Below are 18,529 nucleotides of genomic sequence, written 5' to 3' on the forward strand. Positions count from 1 at the left end.
CAAAGACCTACCAAAGATAGTTTTGTGAGATCGGTTCAGCATCTTGCAGCACTTTTTTAATGTTCGGAAGAAAACTTGGATGAATTCATCTTTTCATTGAGCTAGGAGTTAACACCAGCTATGATGGTGACAGTTTAAACTGCACACGTAACTCAGACTGGATCTAAATTGCACTATAATCTAGTTTCAGAATCCAAATTATCTGCTTTGAATTGGATTATGTGGCAGTGTAGACTCATAGAATCCAGTTCAAAGCAGATAATTTGGTTTCAGAACCTGGATTATAGGGCAGTGTAGATGGGGCCTTAGACTTGACTGAGCAAAGTAGCAGATTGTCTGCTTTCAAAGCAGTCTGTTTAGATAGATAATGTTGTCAGGAATGTCACAGAGCTGCCTAGCAATGTTGTTGTGACTACCTCTAGGTTGATTGTAACATTAGAAATGCTTTCTTCTGGCCAACTGGTACCTTCTCTAATTTCTCCCATCATCAGCCACCATATCTTGATGTTAGGATTCCTCTGCCTATATAGTAATATTTTATTTCTGTGTTGTACACAGATATTTTTCTACAGTATGTGTTCTTGCTATGATTCCCAACCACAGAACATGATAGAAATGGAAAAAAGTGTGTAAATAATTGGGAGATAAGGCTTACGTAGGATAGGTAAGATGCATGGGTCTAGTGTGCTACAGCAAATTAAATAGGCTTCAAGCTTTTTGGAATGGTATATTTAAATGCCTTGGGGTTACCAGTGGAGTAATATTTAATACTACATTAATATTGGATTAAGGATTTAGTGCATGAACTGCATGTGTGGCATTTATCTTACATACTCACATTGATTCATAGTTTATTTATATGACACAGTTTCTAATTAAATAGCTACAGCACTCATGAAATATTAAAGAAGAAGAACAAGTATCTACCTCCTGTTTTGTTTAAAATTGTGCCCATGACAAGGATTTTATTAATTAGGCTTTCAGGAGAGCAATATAATTTTTAGTCATAATGAACTGTGAAAGCTTGAGATCACTCCTAGTCTTTGTGAACTGTCTGTTATAGAAATGCTTACAAAGCTCTGTTAGCAAAAACATGCAACATGTGTGCTAGAAGTAGCTCCTCAAATAGGGGTGGGAATGGGGTAGGAATAGAAGCAATTTTTGTTCTTTAGGATCCAAAGCTCCCTGTTCTAATAAGCATGATCCAGAAGATCATTTTTCTTGTTGAGTTTAAAATATGGATACCATGCAGAGCCAATAAAGTCTACATTAAATGGCAATTATATATACAGCATACTGAGGCATAGCCCCAATAAATTATGCAGTGATCCTTAATTTGGGGGTAAACAGAAATAAGATCGATTTTTTGGTTAAATTAATGGAATTTGACAGGACTCTCCAGATGTAACAGAGGACAGGGCTAGTATCTACAGTTGTGCAAAACACATTTCAGCAGCTGTATTTTGTTAATTAGACTACAACCAAAATCCCCCCCTTGTAGAGAATGTAGACACCGAAGACCTGAAAGAATGAACACTTCATCAGTTATGCATCACCAGTTCAAGTAGGCATTACTGCTGTTAGTGGGAGGAGCCTGCAGAAGTCACTTTAGAGCAATATGTGAAAATTTAAATTATATAATACAATGACATATATGCAGGGGATAGATGTGGGTACATGCACAAAACTGTGAATAATAGCAAATCCTATTGAAATGAATTTCTTCCAATCTACGAATAGTTAAGATGGAGGACCTAAAATTCCTAGGATATACAGGATATATTTTGTTGGACATGGATAAATTAACAATGGATACCAATCCTGTAGATATGGGCCTTGTACCCTAAGGGTTAGTTTATCATGAGAAGAGAGTGACATCACTGCAACTAATGTTTAACTTTAACTCATCTATTGAAACCCCCTTAAATTCATTCTTCCTCTTTATAATGGAAGAGCATTCATTTTGATAAAATTCAAGATATGATTTTTGGGATTTAATTGTAGCACTGTTAATCTACTTTTATTGTCACGGTTCTATCCTATGAAATTCTGGCATCTGGCATTTAAAGAAGGGCATTGAGAAATGTCAAGCAGAAATCACTTGTGCCTCCCATAATTCCAAATACCTTGACTTAAGAGTTTAATTAGTTCTTTGACTGAGCTCTTAACTCAAAATGCTGCCCTTGTGTTAAAGTGAACCCCAAGCTGAGTGACAGCTCTCAACTCAAAACCCTCTTAAGTTGGGGCACTCTCAAGTAGAGGTTCCACAGTACCATGATTAGGATGGATACTTAGGATAGAGCCATGGTACTTAAAATGGAATTATTATGCTTACATTGGGAGGTGTAAATAGATCCCAGGTCTCTCACTAGAACTCCATCTGATACAGATCTAAATGAATACATAGTTCATTTCCACTGTAGTTAGAATAGAATGACTTTCTGCCCCTTACTTGTGTTTGTTATAACATTACAGTTTCACAACAGTGGCTAGCTACTAATAATGGTTTACAGTTGACTAAGGGCCTTTCCATACAGACATATAACCCAGAATATCAAGGCAGATAATCCACAATATCTGCTTTGAGCTGGATTATCTGAGTTCACACTGCCATATAATCTAATTCAATGTGGATTTTATACAGCTGTGTAGAATGTGCCTAAAAAACCATGATTCATTTGCAGAAACAGACTTGAAAGTAACAACAAAGGAGAATTCAACAAACTATAACCTGGTTTACCATTATGTTTAGAATGGTGTGTGTCTATGCAAAATTAAAACCATACATACTAGTCACTTATATAGCAGGCAGTCTTGGTACTTATCTGCACGAATGTACAGCAAAATATAAGCACAAAGAATTGTAATATTTATATGTTTCTACCTATTTAGAACTGTCTGTGAAGGATTAGCATCTGACAAGATTGTTTCATCTAGGTCAGCAGTTCATAAGCATTTCATCCAAATGATTAACTTGAAGCTGTTGAATCAAGGGATGTATGGTTCAGGGCATTATGACAGGACAATAGAAGTTATTGATTTCACTCTTATTGCATTATACCCCAACTATTCCATTTGTCATTGCCTTTTTATAGTTTATATTAAAATGTCCCAGTTTCTCTCTCTTACTACTACTTTTGCCCTTCATGTTCATCTTGCTTTATTTCTTGAAAACTAAGTTCAAAGTGCAAAAATAGCCTTTTCCAAGAATAGAGAAATGGAGGGATGGGGTTCTTACCTTTCTCAGTAGCAAACTCAGGCAAAAGTAAGCTACTTCAGCCCCTCCTGGCTTTTGTGTTTTTCTGTAATAAGATTTGCCATTTCGTCCATCCTCTGATGTTAATTGGTCACATATGTCCCAGGTCTCATCAGTGAGATCTCAGATTCTATGTTGCTATAAGAAAAGGGAAAGACACCATGATTTTAGTTCCTCAGGGATGAAAATAAGTGGCAAATCTTGGATACTATAAATTTTGACTTGAGATTGTAGTACGCTTTACTGTTCTGTCTCAGACATCAAAATGTCTTCGATGGGCCCTAGATATATGTCACCTTAAGTTATGACATACTACAAAACTGATCACTTTATTTAAAACAGTGTTGTGTTATGAAAAGCGGTTTTACAAATAATAAAAAGTTTTTTTAAAAAAATCATAAAACACCAAAAGTAATGTTAAAAACCATGGCAGCAATTCAAAAGCAAAATATAAAATTATCATGGATTATTGAAATGAAACCATCTGCAAGATTATTATGAACTAAACTTGAGTTCACTTGGGAGATATGAAAATTCTTATGTTTTGATTTAGTCATTTTTTTCTGAATCCTACTTGCATTTTCTTCCAGCCCTTATTTATTACATATGAAAAAATGTTTATATTTTCTTCCTACAGGAATTCAAATGATTTATATAAGTGTTTCTCCAACTTCTCTCATTTATTAGCATAATTATCTAATTTATATAAGGTCTGTATGTTTCTGTATTTTTTTCAGTTATCTTCATTTTAGCAATTCCCATTTTTAAATATGAACTTTATTTTGTCCATTCTTGATCTCTTTACAGTATAGTATTTGCCTTGCAAAAGCTGCTAAAAACTAAAATATGGATAAAAGAAACAACATATCTTGAAATACAACATGGCACAGTGGTTTGAGATTTGGACTATTACTCTGGGGACCAGGTTTCAAATCCTTGCTCAGTCATGAAACCCGTTGGATGACCTTGGACAAGTCACATTCTGTCAACCTCAGAGGAAGACAAGCACAAATATGTTCTAAACATATCTTGCCAAGAAAACACTGTTATAGGGTTGCCTTAGGGTTACCATAGGTTGGAAACACACTAAACATGTGAAGATGGGGCATTTTCTTTTAAGGTTTAGGACATGTGGAAAAAAATCACTATAATTGGTCTTAATCCTTTATATGGCTTGGATTATAGCAATCCTGCTATAGCCTGTCAGGCAGCTCTCACCAGAAAGCAGGTCAGAGTTTCATTAACAAACACAGGATGAACCAAGACCAGATTTACCTAAACAGAGCTCTAAAACACTGAGTCTTTCAAAGGCCTAACTAAGCAAAACAGAAATACGGCACACAGCTGGGGTAATTCAAATCAAGTTCAGAAAGTCCAATTACAGCAAGAGTACTACAAAGACAGTTCAGGAGCAAAAACAAATAGTATCCAGATTTGCAGTCCAAAAATCAGATACCAAGAGTTACTTAGAATCATGTTTCGGAGTTCAAGGATACAAACTGTAAATGGAGTTCCAAAATCAAGCCAGATAGTCAAGGGTAAAAGTACAGTCCCAGATTCAGATTCTAGGGTTCCAAGGAACAATAAGACAAGATCACAGGAACAGCAGAATTCAAAACAGGATTACCAAAGAGTTATCTCTTCCAGACCCCTTGTTTATCCAGAGAACTCAGCTGCTCATTTCATCAAGCCTGTACAGATCAACACAGAAGCCTGTGATGCATTCCTCAAGAAGGGAAGAGAACATTACCCTGATCCTTTCCAAGCACCCAACAACAGCCAAGCCAGACAAACTGCTGGCCATGACATGCTATGTGATACAGTTGCATGACCTGCGAGAGCTGTTGTGATACAGTCACATGATGTGCTTATTTAATGCCAAATATATAGCACTTGACCAATTTAAGCAAGATCTTGAGCTTTTGAATAAAGTCTTTGAAAAATGTGATATCTTACTTCAGACTACTTGTGTGGGTGGTTCCTAGATGAGGCATTTGTTGTGTAATTGTCCAGTCTTTCAAAAGAATTTTATGAGTGGTCCATACATTACTGTCTTTTATGTATAACCCTCATGTGTTTTCTTCCATCTTTTTCTTAATGCAATATTCTGTCATGGAGGAAAAGGGCAAAATATAGCAAAACAGTGCATCTTGATTGAATCTGCAAGCACACTACATCTTTGTAGCCTTTGATTGTGGCCTGTTTAATATCTACAATGGATCATGGTGCTGGCCAATATTTGTACTAATTTATATTTTTATTTTTTATTTATTTAAACATTTATATTCCGCCCTTCTCACCCCGAAGGGGACTCAGGGCAGAGCACAATATATGCATGGCAAACATTCAATGCCGGGACACAAATTCACATACAATACATAAACATTAAAAAACATTTATCAAAATATTAAAATACACCATTTAAAACCATCCTAGTCATCCACGTCCAATCTAATTGGCCTGGTCATCTTTCCTATTGCCGCTTTATTGCCCTGTCCCGAAAGCTTGGTCCCACAGCCAAGTTTTTATCATCCTTCTAAAGGACAGGAGGGAGGGGAGGGGGGCGACCTGATCTACTTTGAGATTGTGAAGCCAAATGTTCAGAATTAATGTGGCTCAGTGGGAGTGCTAGAATTTATGGTCTATTTATTAAATTGTGGCTTTACATGTTTCTAGAAATAGTGAACATTTTCATCCCTTGGAAATGTTGCCAGCCTACTGCCTTTGGATGCTTTAATTGTATCTCAGAATGGTCCACTTAACTCTTAAATTACTGCAGTGCTAGAAATTTAGGAACTGAAGAACATGTAATTGTATAGAGGAGAATTTTTATTGGGTGGGAAATTATCTCACCTCATTCCCCTCCCCCCAGCAAAACCCTGCTCGGAAGCACAAGTAAATAAGCTATCCTACATATCACATTCTCTTGCTACTTAATGGGTGTTTGTAAATATGAATAATGATATTTCCTAATATTATGGCACTTCATGAACTAGTTAGTTTATTACCAAACCACAAGATTTGGTACAACTACAACTGTACCAAGTACAGTTTCCTTCCTCATGTGCTCAAATCAGATGTGTAACAAAAAGCCTGTAAAAGAAATTTCAGTGTTTCTGTTTCAATGTGTGTCAGTCACATGTATGGCTTGCTATTTATAAATACCATAAATCCTTTGAAAACCAGACACAGTATTTTTAAGTGGTGTTAAAACAATCACACATCCTTCAGAATTGCTTTATAAGAGAACTCCTTTGAGAACTAATTCAAATCCACAGGCACTTCTGTGATGCACTCCCTTATACAGGACTCTCCCTAGGAATGAAGGAGTGGAGAAATTCCATTAATACCTTTCCCATGTATGTGATGTATATGTATAAAGCCTGAAGCTGAGTACATGTATATTGTGGGAAAACACCTATGCACTTTATACCATGGGAGGTACAGTTAGGAAGAGTTGTGTTCTTTATTCCCTAGCCATATTCTTTGAATATAGAAATAGCTTTCTGAAATACTTCTGTGGTATTTAAAGCTTTTCCCATGCCTTTCCTGAATAGGCAGCCTCATTCGATCTGAGAAAAATCAAAAGACCATGCTTAGGTCAGTGCACCTTAAGTCAATTGCCATTCCCAACAGAAGAAGTGCATCATAGGGTTCTTCAAGTAGGCTTGGGCAAAATGGTTTCCATTCTAATGGAAAACAGGTAGACAGAATAGCAGTGTACTTTCTTCCAATCCTTGTTTTATATTGGATTGTACAACCTTTGTATTTTCTTCTCACATAACATTTTTTTTCCTAAATAGGACTTAGCTGGTGGATGTACTGAAGATTGAATTTTCGGTTAAATAAAATCGAGCATGTTTTTTAGCAGGACAGGTCTCTGGTTGTACTAACCGCCAGCTGAGTCATTAATTGTTGTGGTGTGCCTTCAAGTTATTTCCAATTTATGACTACCTTTAGTTGAACCTATCGTGTGTGTTTTTGTTTTTTGTTTTTGTTTTGGTTGTCATTGCAAGGTTTGTTCAGGGGGATTTGCTTTTGCCTTCCTCTGAGGCTGAATTTGTGTGACTTGTCCAAGGTCACTTCGTAGGTTCCCATGGCTTAGTGGGAATTCAAGCCATAGTCGAATTCTCAAACTCCCACACTGTACTGGTTCTCAATGTCGTGATAAAGTAGCATCAAGCATCACACTTACAAGCATCAGGTTGATTTTTTTTTTCGTGTCAGGAGTGACTTGAGAAACTGCAAGTCGCTTCTGGTGTGAGAGAATTGGTCATCTGCAAGGACGTTGCCCAGGGGACGCCCGGATGATTTGATATTTTATCATCCTTGTGGGAGGCTTCTCTCATGTCCCCGCATGAGGAGCTGGAGCTGATAGAGGGAGCTCATCCACCTCTCCCAGCATAGGGGTTTAACCCACTGCGCCACCAGGGGCTCCTATCAGGTTGATTAAGAGGCACATTCCAAGCAGGCCACATGGAAGGCAAGTCTATCTCTGCCAGTTAATTACTATTGTGTCTGGATATCAGCTGACTGCTATGCCTAATTCACTTCCTAATAATAATACCAGACATGGCCCTCAAGGTGAATATGAGTCTCAAGCCTCTGTAAACCTACAGTCAATTTTTGGTAGGGAATGGAATAAGCTTCAAGGTTAAAAACCTCTCTGGAACATCAACCTGTCAACAGAACATTCATCTTCTACAATCCCAGATGCTTAGAGACTCTTGAAATATTCATGATTAATTTACATTATTTCCCCTAAGTTCCAAGGTTGAGTTCTTATGAGTCTTGGCATTAATTAAATTGAATAGCAAACTCAAAATAAAACTCCTTTTATTTGCTTGCCTTTTTGGTGTGGTCTCCTTATTTTATGAAAAGACAATAATGAAACAGGTTGGCTTATCTTTCATTACTATTTCTCCTTTTCACTTAATAGTGTACTGTTACTTGATGAAATCCAATCTTGCAGTTATATACGGCCTGTAACAGTACTGGATCATTGTAGGCCGCATCCACATAGGGTGGAAAATTCACGCCCTTTGCGTTTTTACCTGGAGTATCCAAACAATGCCTCAGGTAAAAGCAAATTAATTCAGCACAAAGAAGGAAAATGTTACTTTTGCCATGTTAATTTGGCATGTAGAAAGACCTGGGTCTTTCTAGCTTTGGGTACTGTGTAGATTGTGTCCGGGGATTGCGTCGGCACAGCTGTCTTGGGATTTTTGGGTGCCTGGAGCCTGAAAAATCCAAGCCTTTAAAATAAAAAAATAACTTACCTGCCCAGCTTTTCCCTGTTGCCCCCTCCTAATACATAGAAATGAAGCACCAGATGAAAGTGGGGGGAGAAGAAAATAATTTCTAGATTCTAGGAGAGGGCCGGCAGCAGGAAAATGCCAGCCAGGTAAGTTATTTTTTTCTTTTTAAGGCTTTTTTTTGGGGGGGGGGTCGTTTGTGTCCGGGTGGCCTGCTGGATGGTCCGACAGGTCATCTGAACTTTCTGGGGTGTGTGTGGACAGTAATGGGGGCCCAATTGGGTTTTTTAAACCCGATTGGGTGTGCATTAAAGTCCTGTCTGTAACCTCCCCTAGTTTCTTACACCTAAAACTACTCTGGGTTAAGGTCCTCAGTCAGATTCTACATTATTTTTTTCCTTTTGTTTTATTTCACTCTTCTTACATTTATATTATTTTATTACATTTGATGTTGAAATTATTATATACACATACATTCACTTTTAAAGCAAGCACCTTACACGGCACATTTTCTGGCTAGGAAACACTTCCAATATTATGTAACATTTTTAAGGAGGAGTCTTCACGATAAAATTCTATATAGGTTCATTTCAAATTCTATGTTTATTGGACTGCTTGGAGTTTGCTCCTTGCATGATATTGAATTGGCATTAGTAATCCGGCTGGGTTTAAAAGGTGCCCTGAGTATGGTTGTAGAACCTGTCATCTCAGTTATGTATGTTTTTTGTAGCTCCCTTAAGAATTAGCAGCGGGAAGCAGAGGCTGTTGCAGGAGGAATTTGTAAGGATTCTTGTCAGTAATGGCAGGCCTTGAGAGCTCTGTTAGCAATTTCTAGAGAGACTGTAAATTCCAAAACGACGTTTTACAAGTTAAAGAGCAACCAACCCTTCGGGTTTACAATTTAATTAAGACTTACCCAAAAAGAAAAAAGGAATGGTGGTGTGGAAAAGGATTAAGTTCAGCAAATACTTCCTGTCTCCCTCTTCAGCCTGTGCAGTGGCATTTAGGGTGGAAGGAAAACCTTTTATCTGCTTCTGAGCCTAGGCACGGTGAAGCACTGCCTGACTCATTTTCCTTTCCTCTATGGTCATTGCAGTGGGAGTTGAAGAGAAGCCTCATCTGCTTCTCACCCTAGTCAAAATTCAATAACATTGCTTTCTTTCTCTGGACAAATAGAGAGTAATTTTATTTCCAGAAAAATATTTTCTTGGAAACATCATTTCAATGCTAATTTAGATATGCCTTCATCTTAGGTTTCCCATAGAGCAGTCTGCATATGCTCAGAGGCAGGTAATATGAAACTGCCAGAATGTTTGAAAACAAAATAGTTTGATACTGTTCCCTTTTGAACACCTGACATGTCATGCACAACCTAGAAAAAAGTGTTTGTCAGCCACACAGAGAGGCTTTTCACACATTGTCAGAAAATTGTTCACTCTTTCAAAAGAAAATTCATACAGGTCTTGAATGCAGGTCAGACTGGCTGCCATGATGCATCTTCTGCAAACTTTCAGTGGCTTGTAAGTTATAAGGCCTCTGGCATCTTTTTTTCCAATGTGTGCAGCAATACTTAGGGCACTTTGCTCAGTTGTTGGGAAATATCAACACAGGCAAGTGATCAGTAACAAAATATAAATCCCCAGAACAGATCTTCCTGAGAGTTTACTTGTGACACATTGGAAACTAGCTATTTGCAGTTACTTCCTTTCACTCAGATCAAAGTTGTAACTGCATTAAATATGCTTGTAAGTTAATGTGGAAAACTTAATTGTATTTCGTATGTGTCTGTAATATTTAGGCCATTATAAAATGTTGGCCTGAATGTAAGGTAGATAGGGACATGTGGAACTGTGTTAAGGGGTCGTGGCATTCGGAAGGTTGAGAAACACTGCTATAAAACATTATGTCAGAGATGTATATTGAAATGTATTTCTATGAAATGCATATATTAAAATATGCAGAACGAAGATTAAAATACAGTGGACACAAGACTTGAGTTTAAAATTCATAGTTAAAAATGGTCTTCAATGGTCTCATAAATTCCGACAGCTGATTTAGTTGTTGGAGCTCTTCTGGCAGGTCATTCCACAGTCCAGGGGCAGCCGATGAAAAGATAATCTGGGTGATGGTTGCCAGTCAGGTTCTGTCAGGCTGGAGTATCCACTCCCAAAGGACCGAAGTGTCCCAAGGGGCGAATTATATGAGAGAAGGCAAACCTGTAGGTAACCTGTATCAAACCATGTATGGTTTTAAAAGTCAAAACCAACACTTTATACTTTGCCCAGAAACTAATTAACAGCCAGTGGAGTGACTGTAACTAGTCTGCTGCCATAATTGAAGTAATTGAAGTTAGCGCAATGTAAAGTGTATTGCAAAAGTCCAACTTTGAGGTTAGCATGCATGCATTACTAACTTTAGGAAGGGGCGCAGCTGCCGTAGCAGCCAAAGCTGATCATTAGCACTCCTGACCGTCACATCTATTTGGGCTGACATTTGGAGAGATGGATCCATGAGCAGTTACAAGTTGTGAACAGTCTTTCAGGGGGAGTTTAACGCCATCCAGAACTGGCAAACTCCCCTGAACCTTGACTGATCACAACCTCTGTTTCTGATCAGTTGTTGCTTTCTCTCCAAGTCAGCCCAATTAGCATGCTGACAGGTCAGGAGCTGCTACCTTAGCTATGGCTGTTTTTGAAGACATTGGAGAAATATATTTAGGTACCATCAGCATACTGATAAGACCCCTCCCTGTGCCTCTGGATAATCTTTCCCAGCGGATTCATGTAAACATTAAAAAGTATTGGAGATAAAATGGCACCTTGTGGGATGCCACCTAGCAGCTTTGACACTCATAATTTTGTAACTTCAGAGGTGGTGTTCAACTCCTGCAATAGCTCATTCCATTTGAAAGAAGAGAGGGAAACAACACAGTGATCATGAAGCAGTGTGCTACACATCCAATGTTAAAAACCTCTAGATTATGCTTACTTACCACATACTCAGCAACTCAGAGTGGTGATCTGTGGATTGGTATTGGTCCATGAGTCATTGCCTGCTGCTATTCCCTGAAGAATTTCTAGGAAATAAATTGCTGTAGCAAATGAGCACAAATATGGTCCTTGGCACATTAGTGGTAAAGATACACCCATTCCTGAAATCAGACAGATTGTGAAGTACTGAGCTGACCTATAACTCTGTCACAGGAAAGTATGCCACATGGGCTGCAAGCAGTGCTCCTAGTGCTTTTTGAGATCCCCAAAACTTTCACCCATTTTTTTAAAACCATTCTGGCTTAGGGGGCCATTAAATGGATGGGATCCTTAAAGTGACTGGATTGACCTTGAAGGAGCTGGGGGTGGTGACAGCCGACAGGGAGTTCTGGCGTGGAATGGTCCATGAAGGAAAATGCTAGTAACAATGGTGATTGTTGTTCATTCGTTCAGTCGTTTCCGACTCTTCGTGACTTCATGGACCAGTCCACACCAGAACTCCCTATCGGATGTCACCACCCCCAGCTCCTTCAAGGTCAATCCAGTCACTTCAAGGATCCCATCCATCCATCTTGCCCTTGGTCGGCCCCTCTTCCTTTTTCCTTCCATTTCCCCCAGCATCATTGTCTTCTCTAAGCTTTCCTTTCTTCTCATGATGTGGCCAAAGTACTTCATGTTGGCCTTTACTATTCTTCCCTCCAATGAGCAGTCAGGCTTTATTTCTTGAAGTATGGACTGGTTTGATCTTCTCGCTGTCCAAGGCAGTCTCAGAACATATCATATTTCATATTTTCATATCTCAAAACATATCACATTGATAATATAAACCAAGACATCAACTAGAGTTGTTGAGGGTAGAATAAATTTCCCAAAACACACATATTCATAAACAGATTATATTCATATTAACAAGAAATTAAAACAGAAAGTTAGGTTAGGCTATTCACCAATAGAAAGGACTGGAAAATGAAAAGATGGCAATCAACAAAATCCCCAACTCTCACCAGAGTTATTTCAGTAATCCACTACTTACAGCTGCATCTAACAAACATACAAAGGTATTCATGAGACAACAGAGTAAATAATTGCAGTGATTTTACACAAGCTTTTCCTATAAGTATTGGTATTTGAGGATATTGGTGACATTTGTGTCCCAGACATTTGCACATGTGAGCTGTCAGTGAACAAACCCCAGTTCCTCTAGCCCAGTAGTTCTCAACTTTTGGGTGTTTTGGCCTACAACTCCCAGAAATCCCAGCCAGTTCACCAGCTGATTTCTGAGAGTTGAAGGCCAAAACATCTGGGGACTCACAGGGTGAGAACCACTGCTTTAGTCCTTTTTCAGTTCACACTGCCTTAATATTTTCCTTATGACTATCTGCCTTTTCTACATATATACTGTATATATGTTTGCTAGATCTCTTGCTCTATTCTAGTCAGTTTGGGCTGCATATTTTCACTGCAGAATCAAATTGGATCAACCCATTCATTTCAGAATCACTATACATTGATTGGCAAGATCCCAGTTTACTTTGGCACATGGAATCTGAATACATACCCAACAGTTTGCAAACTGTCACCTTTGGACCAGGGGTTCTCAAACCTTTTCAGCCACAGAACCCTTTTTGAAGCAAAAGTTTTTCATGGAGACCCAAGAAATGTGTTATATGTGTTGTGTGTGTGTGTGTGTGTATCAGGCATGGACAAACTTTTGAAGAACAATTTTAGCCAACATAAACTTAATAGTATTTCAGTGAAATACCCCAGAAGTCATCCCGTCCAACTCCCTTATGCCATTCAGGGAAAGCACAATTAAAGCACCCCCAGAGCAGTCAGAGGAAAATAGGATTTTGGAAGGATAGAAGGCAAGCATAGAAAGTGAGGCTTTTTGTGGCAGGGGAGGTGGGGGGAGGGGCAGGAAAGAGGATGAAAAGTTTGGAGAAGGGAAGAGTAGGAGAGAAGTGTGGAGCCCCTCAGTATGCTCCCGCAGAGCCCCAAGGGGCTCCACTGAGCACACTTCGAGAACTGCTGCATTTCTCATAATTTCTGTTTTATCGTTAAAAGCTACTGAGCAAAAACTGACAAGCTAGGTGTAGTAATCTAAATGCAAAGGGCAACACTTCTGGTATGCACAAAAGAGCATCCTGTCCCCTTTTCATCAATTTGAGGAACTCTTGGAAACACATAATCGAAACAGACAAAAAACTAGAAACAATTTATGTCCTAAAGGAATCCACTTTGCCATCAATGTTTTAGTTGTTTGTGAGCCTTGAGTGGTTACATCCAATCTACACAGTTCATCTTCAGTTTTGGCATTTGAGTGCTTTTAGACAGCTACTTTGTCTGATCTCAGCAATCTGTTGATGAAAAACTGTATTTGTTGACTACTTTTTCCAGCCTTGTAACCCATGAGTTTTTCTGTTCATGTTTGTGTGGCCAGAGCCTCTTCTCTATTAAAATGGGTCTTGACATTGATTCCTGTTATCTGCTCCTCTGACATCTTTTAAGAAGAAGTAATAAGGATAGGACTTCCATATATGTTTCTTCTATATTTCCCAGCTCCCTCCCTCCCTCTCTCTCTCTCCCTCTCTCTCTCTCTAGATTATCTCATCCCTCCTTCCCTCATAAACAAGCACATAACTGCACACCACATCTGACTCACTTCTATGTTCTCTTTCTCTTTGTTCATATCTATCTTCTTATTCCTTAGACATGCCTCCAGTAATCTGTTTTACTTTTATTTTGTTCTCTCCTTTAAAAAAAACTATTTTAAAGAAAAGCTCTGAGTATCCGTTTCTTTTACCCTGGTGATACTCTGTTACCTGCACACTGTGTTATTTAAACTTAAGTTCCTAACATTATTCATGTTATATTCCATTGTGTTTTGGTAAAACATATTTGAGCTTCTGAGTACTAGATGTACTGGGCTGGCAGCCTTTTCCAGCAGAGTAGAACTAAGACTACAAAAAGAAGAGTTTCCCTTAGAATGAATTCCCCTAGTCATTCATGTTTCTGAAGGATTTATTCCCTTAACATGGAAAAGTAGATTCAGATTTGTATAGAGATGTGGGTTTCAAACAAGCCTGATAATAGTGTAGTAGTATAAATTAGACCCAGAGGGAGAATTGAAATGATTGGGCAACAGTGGCAAGAGTGAAGTAGACCCACTGAGCATATCTTGCCTAATGCCAACTCTAGAGACTGATCAGCACAGTATGATCATAAAACTGTTGGCTTTATTAAAAGACTTAAAATGATCTGCCAAAGCTTGCAGATTAGTGGGAATACTTTTATGGAACGCTGTACACGTGCTGCCCGGTGCTATTATATTTATAGTCTAATATATGGAAGAACCCCTATTAAACAAAAATACAAAATAAATTGACAGGACAATTTTTCAAATGTTAGAATATTTTATGTTTGTAGATTAAATTAGTCACCAAAGGGTAGTGAAATTATATTTTTTCTGTAAATTTACCTTTTTATGTAATATAAATCTGCAGCTTCAATTTAGGCATACCTATTTCTTGACAGATCAAAATCTTGTTTCTGTGCATAGTGAGGTCAGCATTGTGTTTCGAATAGCAATACTCTGATGACTGTGTATATAAATTCACAGCTGTACCTTTATACCTTTATAATGAGCTGGAAACACAAGTCAATTTCTGAGTGAATAAATGTTTACATACCAAATTGCCTCTGCTCAGGGGTTGTCTTGTTTGTAACCTCATAAGAGAGGCCAAAGGTTAGGTGTTCACAGCAAATGAACAACCACTTCACTCCAGTCACAGACCTGAGCAAGGCACCTTGACATAGGTGACTTGAGCAAAGCTTTTTCATGCCATTCTGCTCTCATTCCCCCTGTGGATTAGCTGCATTCCAGAATCATTAAAGAGCAGTCAAATCAGCACTTTTTAGCACAGGAAGGACTAATTTCAGTGGCAGGAAAATAGGTTTAAAAGCTTATTAAAAGCTGTGTTTGTCTCTATTTTTAGTGGCACAACTATTTCTAGCAGTAGCAGAAATCATTTAGATTGAAGCTAGAGGTTTAAATCACAAAACCTTAGGAAAAAAACAAGATCAATACACAAATCCTGTCAGTCTCGGCCAAATTACTGGGCTGCCTTAGCAGGTAGCTTATATGTGCTTTCTGCGGCAAATGGAAGAACCGTTTTCATCCTAGTAATGCTTTTCTTTTTTTCTTTTTTTTCCTTTTTTTGAAGTTCAATAGAAGGTCAACAACTAATGCAGAATCCACACCTGCCTGATGTGAAAAAAAAGTCACAGAAATGCTAGCCAACATGCAGGATGTGCATGATAACTATTTATTATTCACCCTGTATCCAGAGTTGTACTTGGATGAACTTCTTTCCCTTAACCCAATGGACAAGATTAATCTTGTATTTCTAACGTGTGAAATTTTAACACATGCATAGTTTGATGAACTTATTATTGCTCTTCACAATTTTTTTAGGAACCTCGGTGGTGCAAGTGACAGCAACGGATGCAGATGACCCTACATATGGCAACAGTGCCAGAGTGGTTTACAGCATTCTTCAAGGGCAGCCTTACTTTTCTGTAGAACCCAAAACAGGTAAATGTTCTTTGTCATCCCCTATGTATAGAAATTTTTAAAAGAATGTAATACAGTAATGAAATCTATTATTTAACAGTCCAAAGTTTTATTCTAGGTCCATTCAGGTAGCTGAATGAGGCTGCATTTTTATTTGTGAATACATTTATGAGTAACTTGGCCTGTTGATTGTAGTGTTGACTAAATCCAGCCTCCCTGTTCAAATGAAGTGTGCAACTGATTAACACATAATGAAATAATCATTCTTATGCTTCTACTTCTGAGATCCCAACGGCTTCTACTTACATTGCCTGTAGTCTAAATTAGAAACTTTGAAATTCATTTGTGCATGAAGATATTTTCTTTGTAGTAATTTTTATACCTCAGTTTTTTGTATGCCTTCTCAATTATTTCCCACCGAGAAGTCTGTAGAGTATGTTTCTCGGCTTGTTGTGAGGCCGAAGTCCAATAACTATAGACTAGGTTAGGCAATCTTAAAGAGGCAAGGGCACCAGATTAGCACCCTCCCTTCTGGAGACCTTGGGGAACCACAGCCCTCATTACGCCGACATTGCTCAAAATAAATTCTTTAAAATGAGAACTGGAGTCAATTGGGACACAATGGCTTTCTGGGATCAAAATGTTTTTTTCTTTTTTCTTGGAAAAAGAATATAAAACAAAATGACCCCTGGGGAGCTGTGTGCACTGCAGTATAGACTATATACATGTCAGTGTGAAAGTTAGTCCCTTTGATTACAAGGGATCTTAGATTCCTCGCCTTTGTATAGAAAGATTGAGTAGCACATGCGTCTCCAGATGTTTATTGACTTCTTTTCTTTAAATCCTGATGAATTATCATGCTGCTAGGCTTAATGGTAGCCAGAGTACAACAAAATCTAAAAGGCCACAAATTAACACCTTGATGTCAAGGAGAGTGAGCAATCTGCAGGCTCCCTGTAGCTTTCTGCCCATTTCTTTGCCTCACAAAACCTCTTCTCCAAACTCTTGCCCCTCCATGATCTTAGACAGTCTCCTAGAAACCTTCAAGAAGTATGCTTCCATGCCTGATTCATTGTCATTTTAAATAGAGCTGTGTTCTGTGTAGGAAACATGTGCCATGTATTGAAAATGCTTGTTTTTGTGTGTAGAATAACTTCTCAACTTTGAAATTCTTGCCTTTTGGGCATTGCCAGTGTTTTCTGTACTCACAAAACATTTTCTTTTCATGATTTTTGAATATTTTCTAATGTTTTAGAATATTATTTCCCTTTGACACTTTTTGATTTCTTTTACTATTACTGAACTAACAACCTTATATACACCATGATCTGGTACATTTCGATTGATTATGTATTGGACTTTCCCTGTCCTCTAATATTACTTATATATCCAGTACTTTTTTACAGCATATAATTGTGGATGTGAACCAGGAGTTTGCAGGTGTTTCTGCCTTTCTTTGCCAGCATTATGCTTATTAGATGCTTTTGTTGTTCAATCCAGAGCAAAATGACAGGAATGGTTCTGGGCCCAGGTTAGGCCAACGATTTCCTTGACTAGCCAAAATTTTTAAACTGCCCTTTTTTTTGCTCTTACATCATGATACATGAGAATGACTGGTCTTTCTCAAATCTGTTAAGTCAGCTGTGCAATACCTTGTAATAAAATTAATTACTGAAAGTATCAGTAATCTTCATAAACTGGATCAACCCATAAACCTGTTAAAAATAGTAGAAATAGTAGAAATAAATGATTTGTGATAGTATTAATTTTTCATATTCAAAAAAATATTTAATAAGGACCCAATATAACTATTTTTTTTCTAGCAGAATGAAAATGAATGGGCTTCTTTGACTTCAGAAGAAGAAATAAATAAAGATGGAATTAAAGAACTTATAAAAATCAGATGGAGATAGCAAAGCCCCAGTTTACCTCTCAATTATACATGCATTTCATTTTTTTCTCTGCTTGTGACATGCAGTGATGGCAGAGTGAAATTCTTTATCTGTGAAGATCAGAGTTGGCAGCTGTACTGCATTACAACTATAAAATAGTTCTAAAGCCTTCCTGATTTGAGGAAGAATATTTATTTGTCTGATAGTTATCTGCAAAACATAATGATGACAAGTTCATTTTCTTCCCCTTCCTTTCCCCTCCTCCTCTTTAAATTTCAAAGTGTAATTACACATGGCACAGAGATGGCCAAATGGATAAAACTATAAAAGTATTTCAGATAACACAGTGCTTCCATTACTACATCAAAGCTCCCTAATTACAGTAAGCGCTTTTGAAGTGGTTATTGTTTTTAAAAAGAAGATATTAGCTAATTCAAGATAGCTTCATTGAAATGCATACTGTGATACAGGATTAGTAATAACAGCAAGATTCTGTGGGGTCATTTACAATTTTAACCACTAGAAGACTCCTTCTGAAAGGCTTTTAGATTGCAAACGTATTG

At 37.9% G+C, this 18,529-nt stretch overlaps 1 protein-coding gene across 1 annotated transcript in view; it reads left to right on the forward strand.

Annotated features, from left to right (window-relative positions):
- The window catches only part of CDH7 (cadherin 7), a 147,175-nt gene that overhangs the window by 79,516 nt on the left and 49,130 nt on the right, over positions 1-18,529 (forward strand). The window contains exon 4 of the mRNA XM_060775002.2: positions 15,976-16,095. Within this exon, the coding sequence (XP_060630985.1) occupies positions 15,976-16,095 (120 nt within the window). The remainder of the gene's footprint in view (positions 1-15,975; positions 16,096-18,529) is intronic.

This window comes from Anolis sagrei, chromosome 4, assembly GCF_037176765.1.
Source record: "Anolis sagrei isolate rAnoSag1 chromosome 4, rAnoSag1.mat, whole genome shotgun sequence".
In the NCBI taxonomy this organism is placed as follows: domain Eukaryota; kingdom Metazoa; phylum Chordata; class Lepidosauria; order Squamata; family Dactyloidae; genus Anolis; species Anolis sagrei.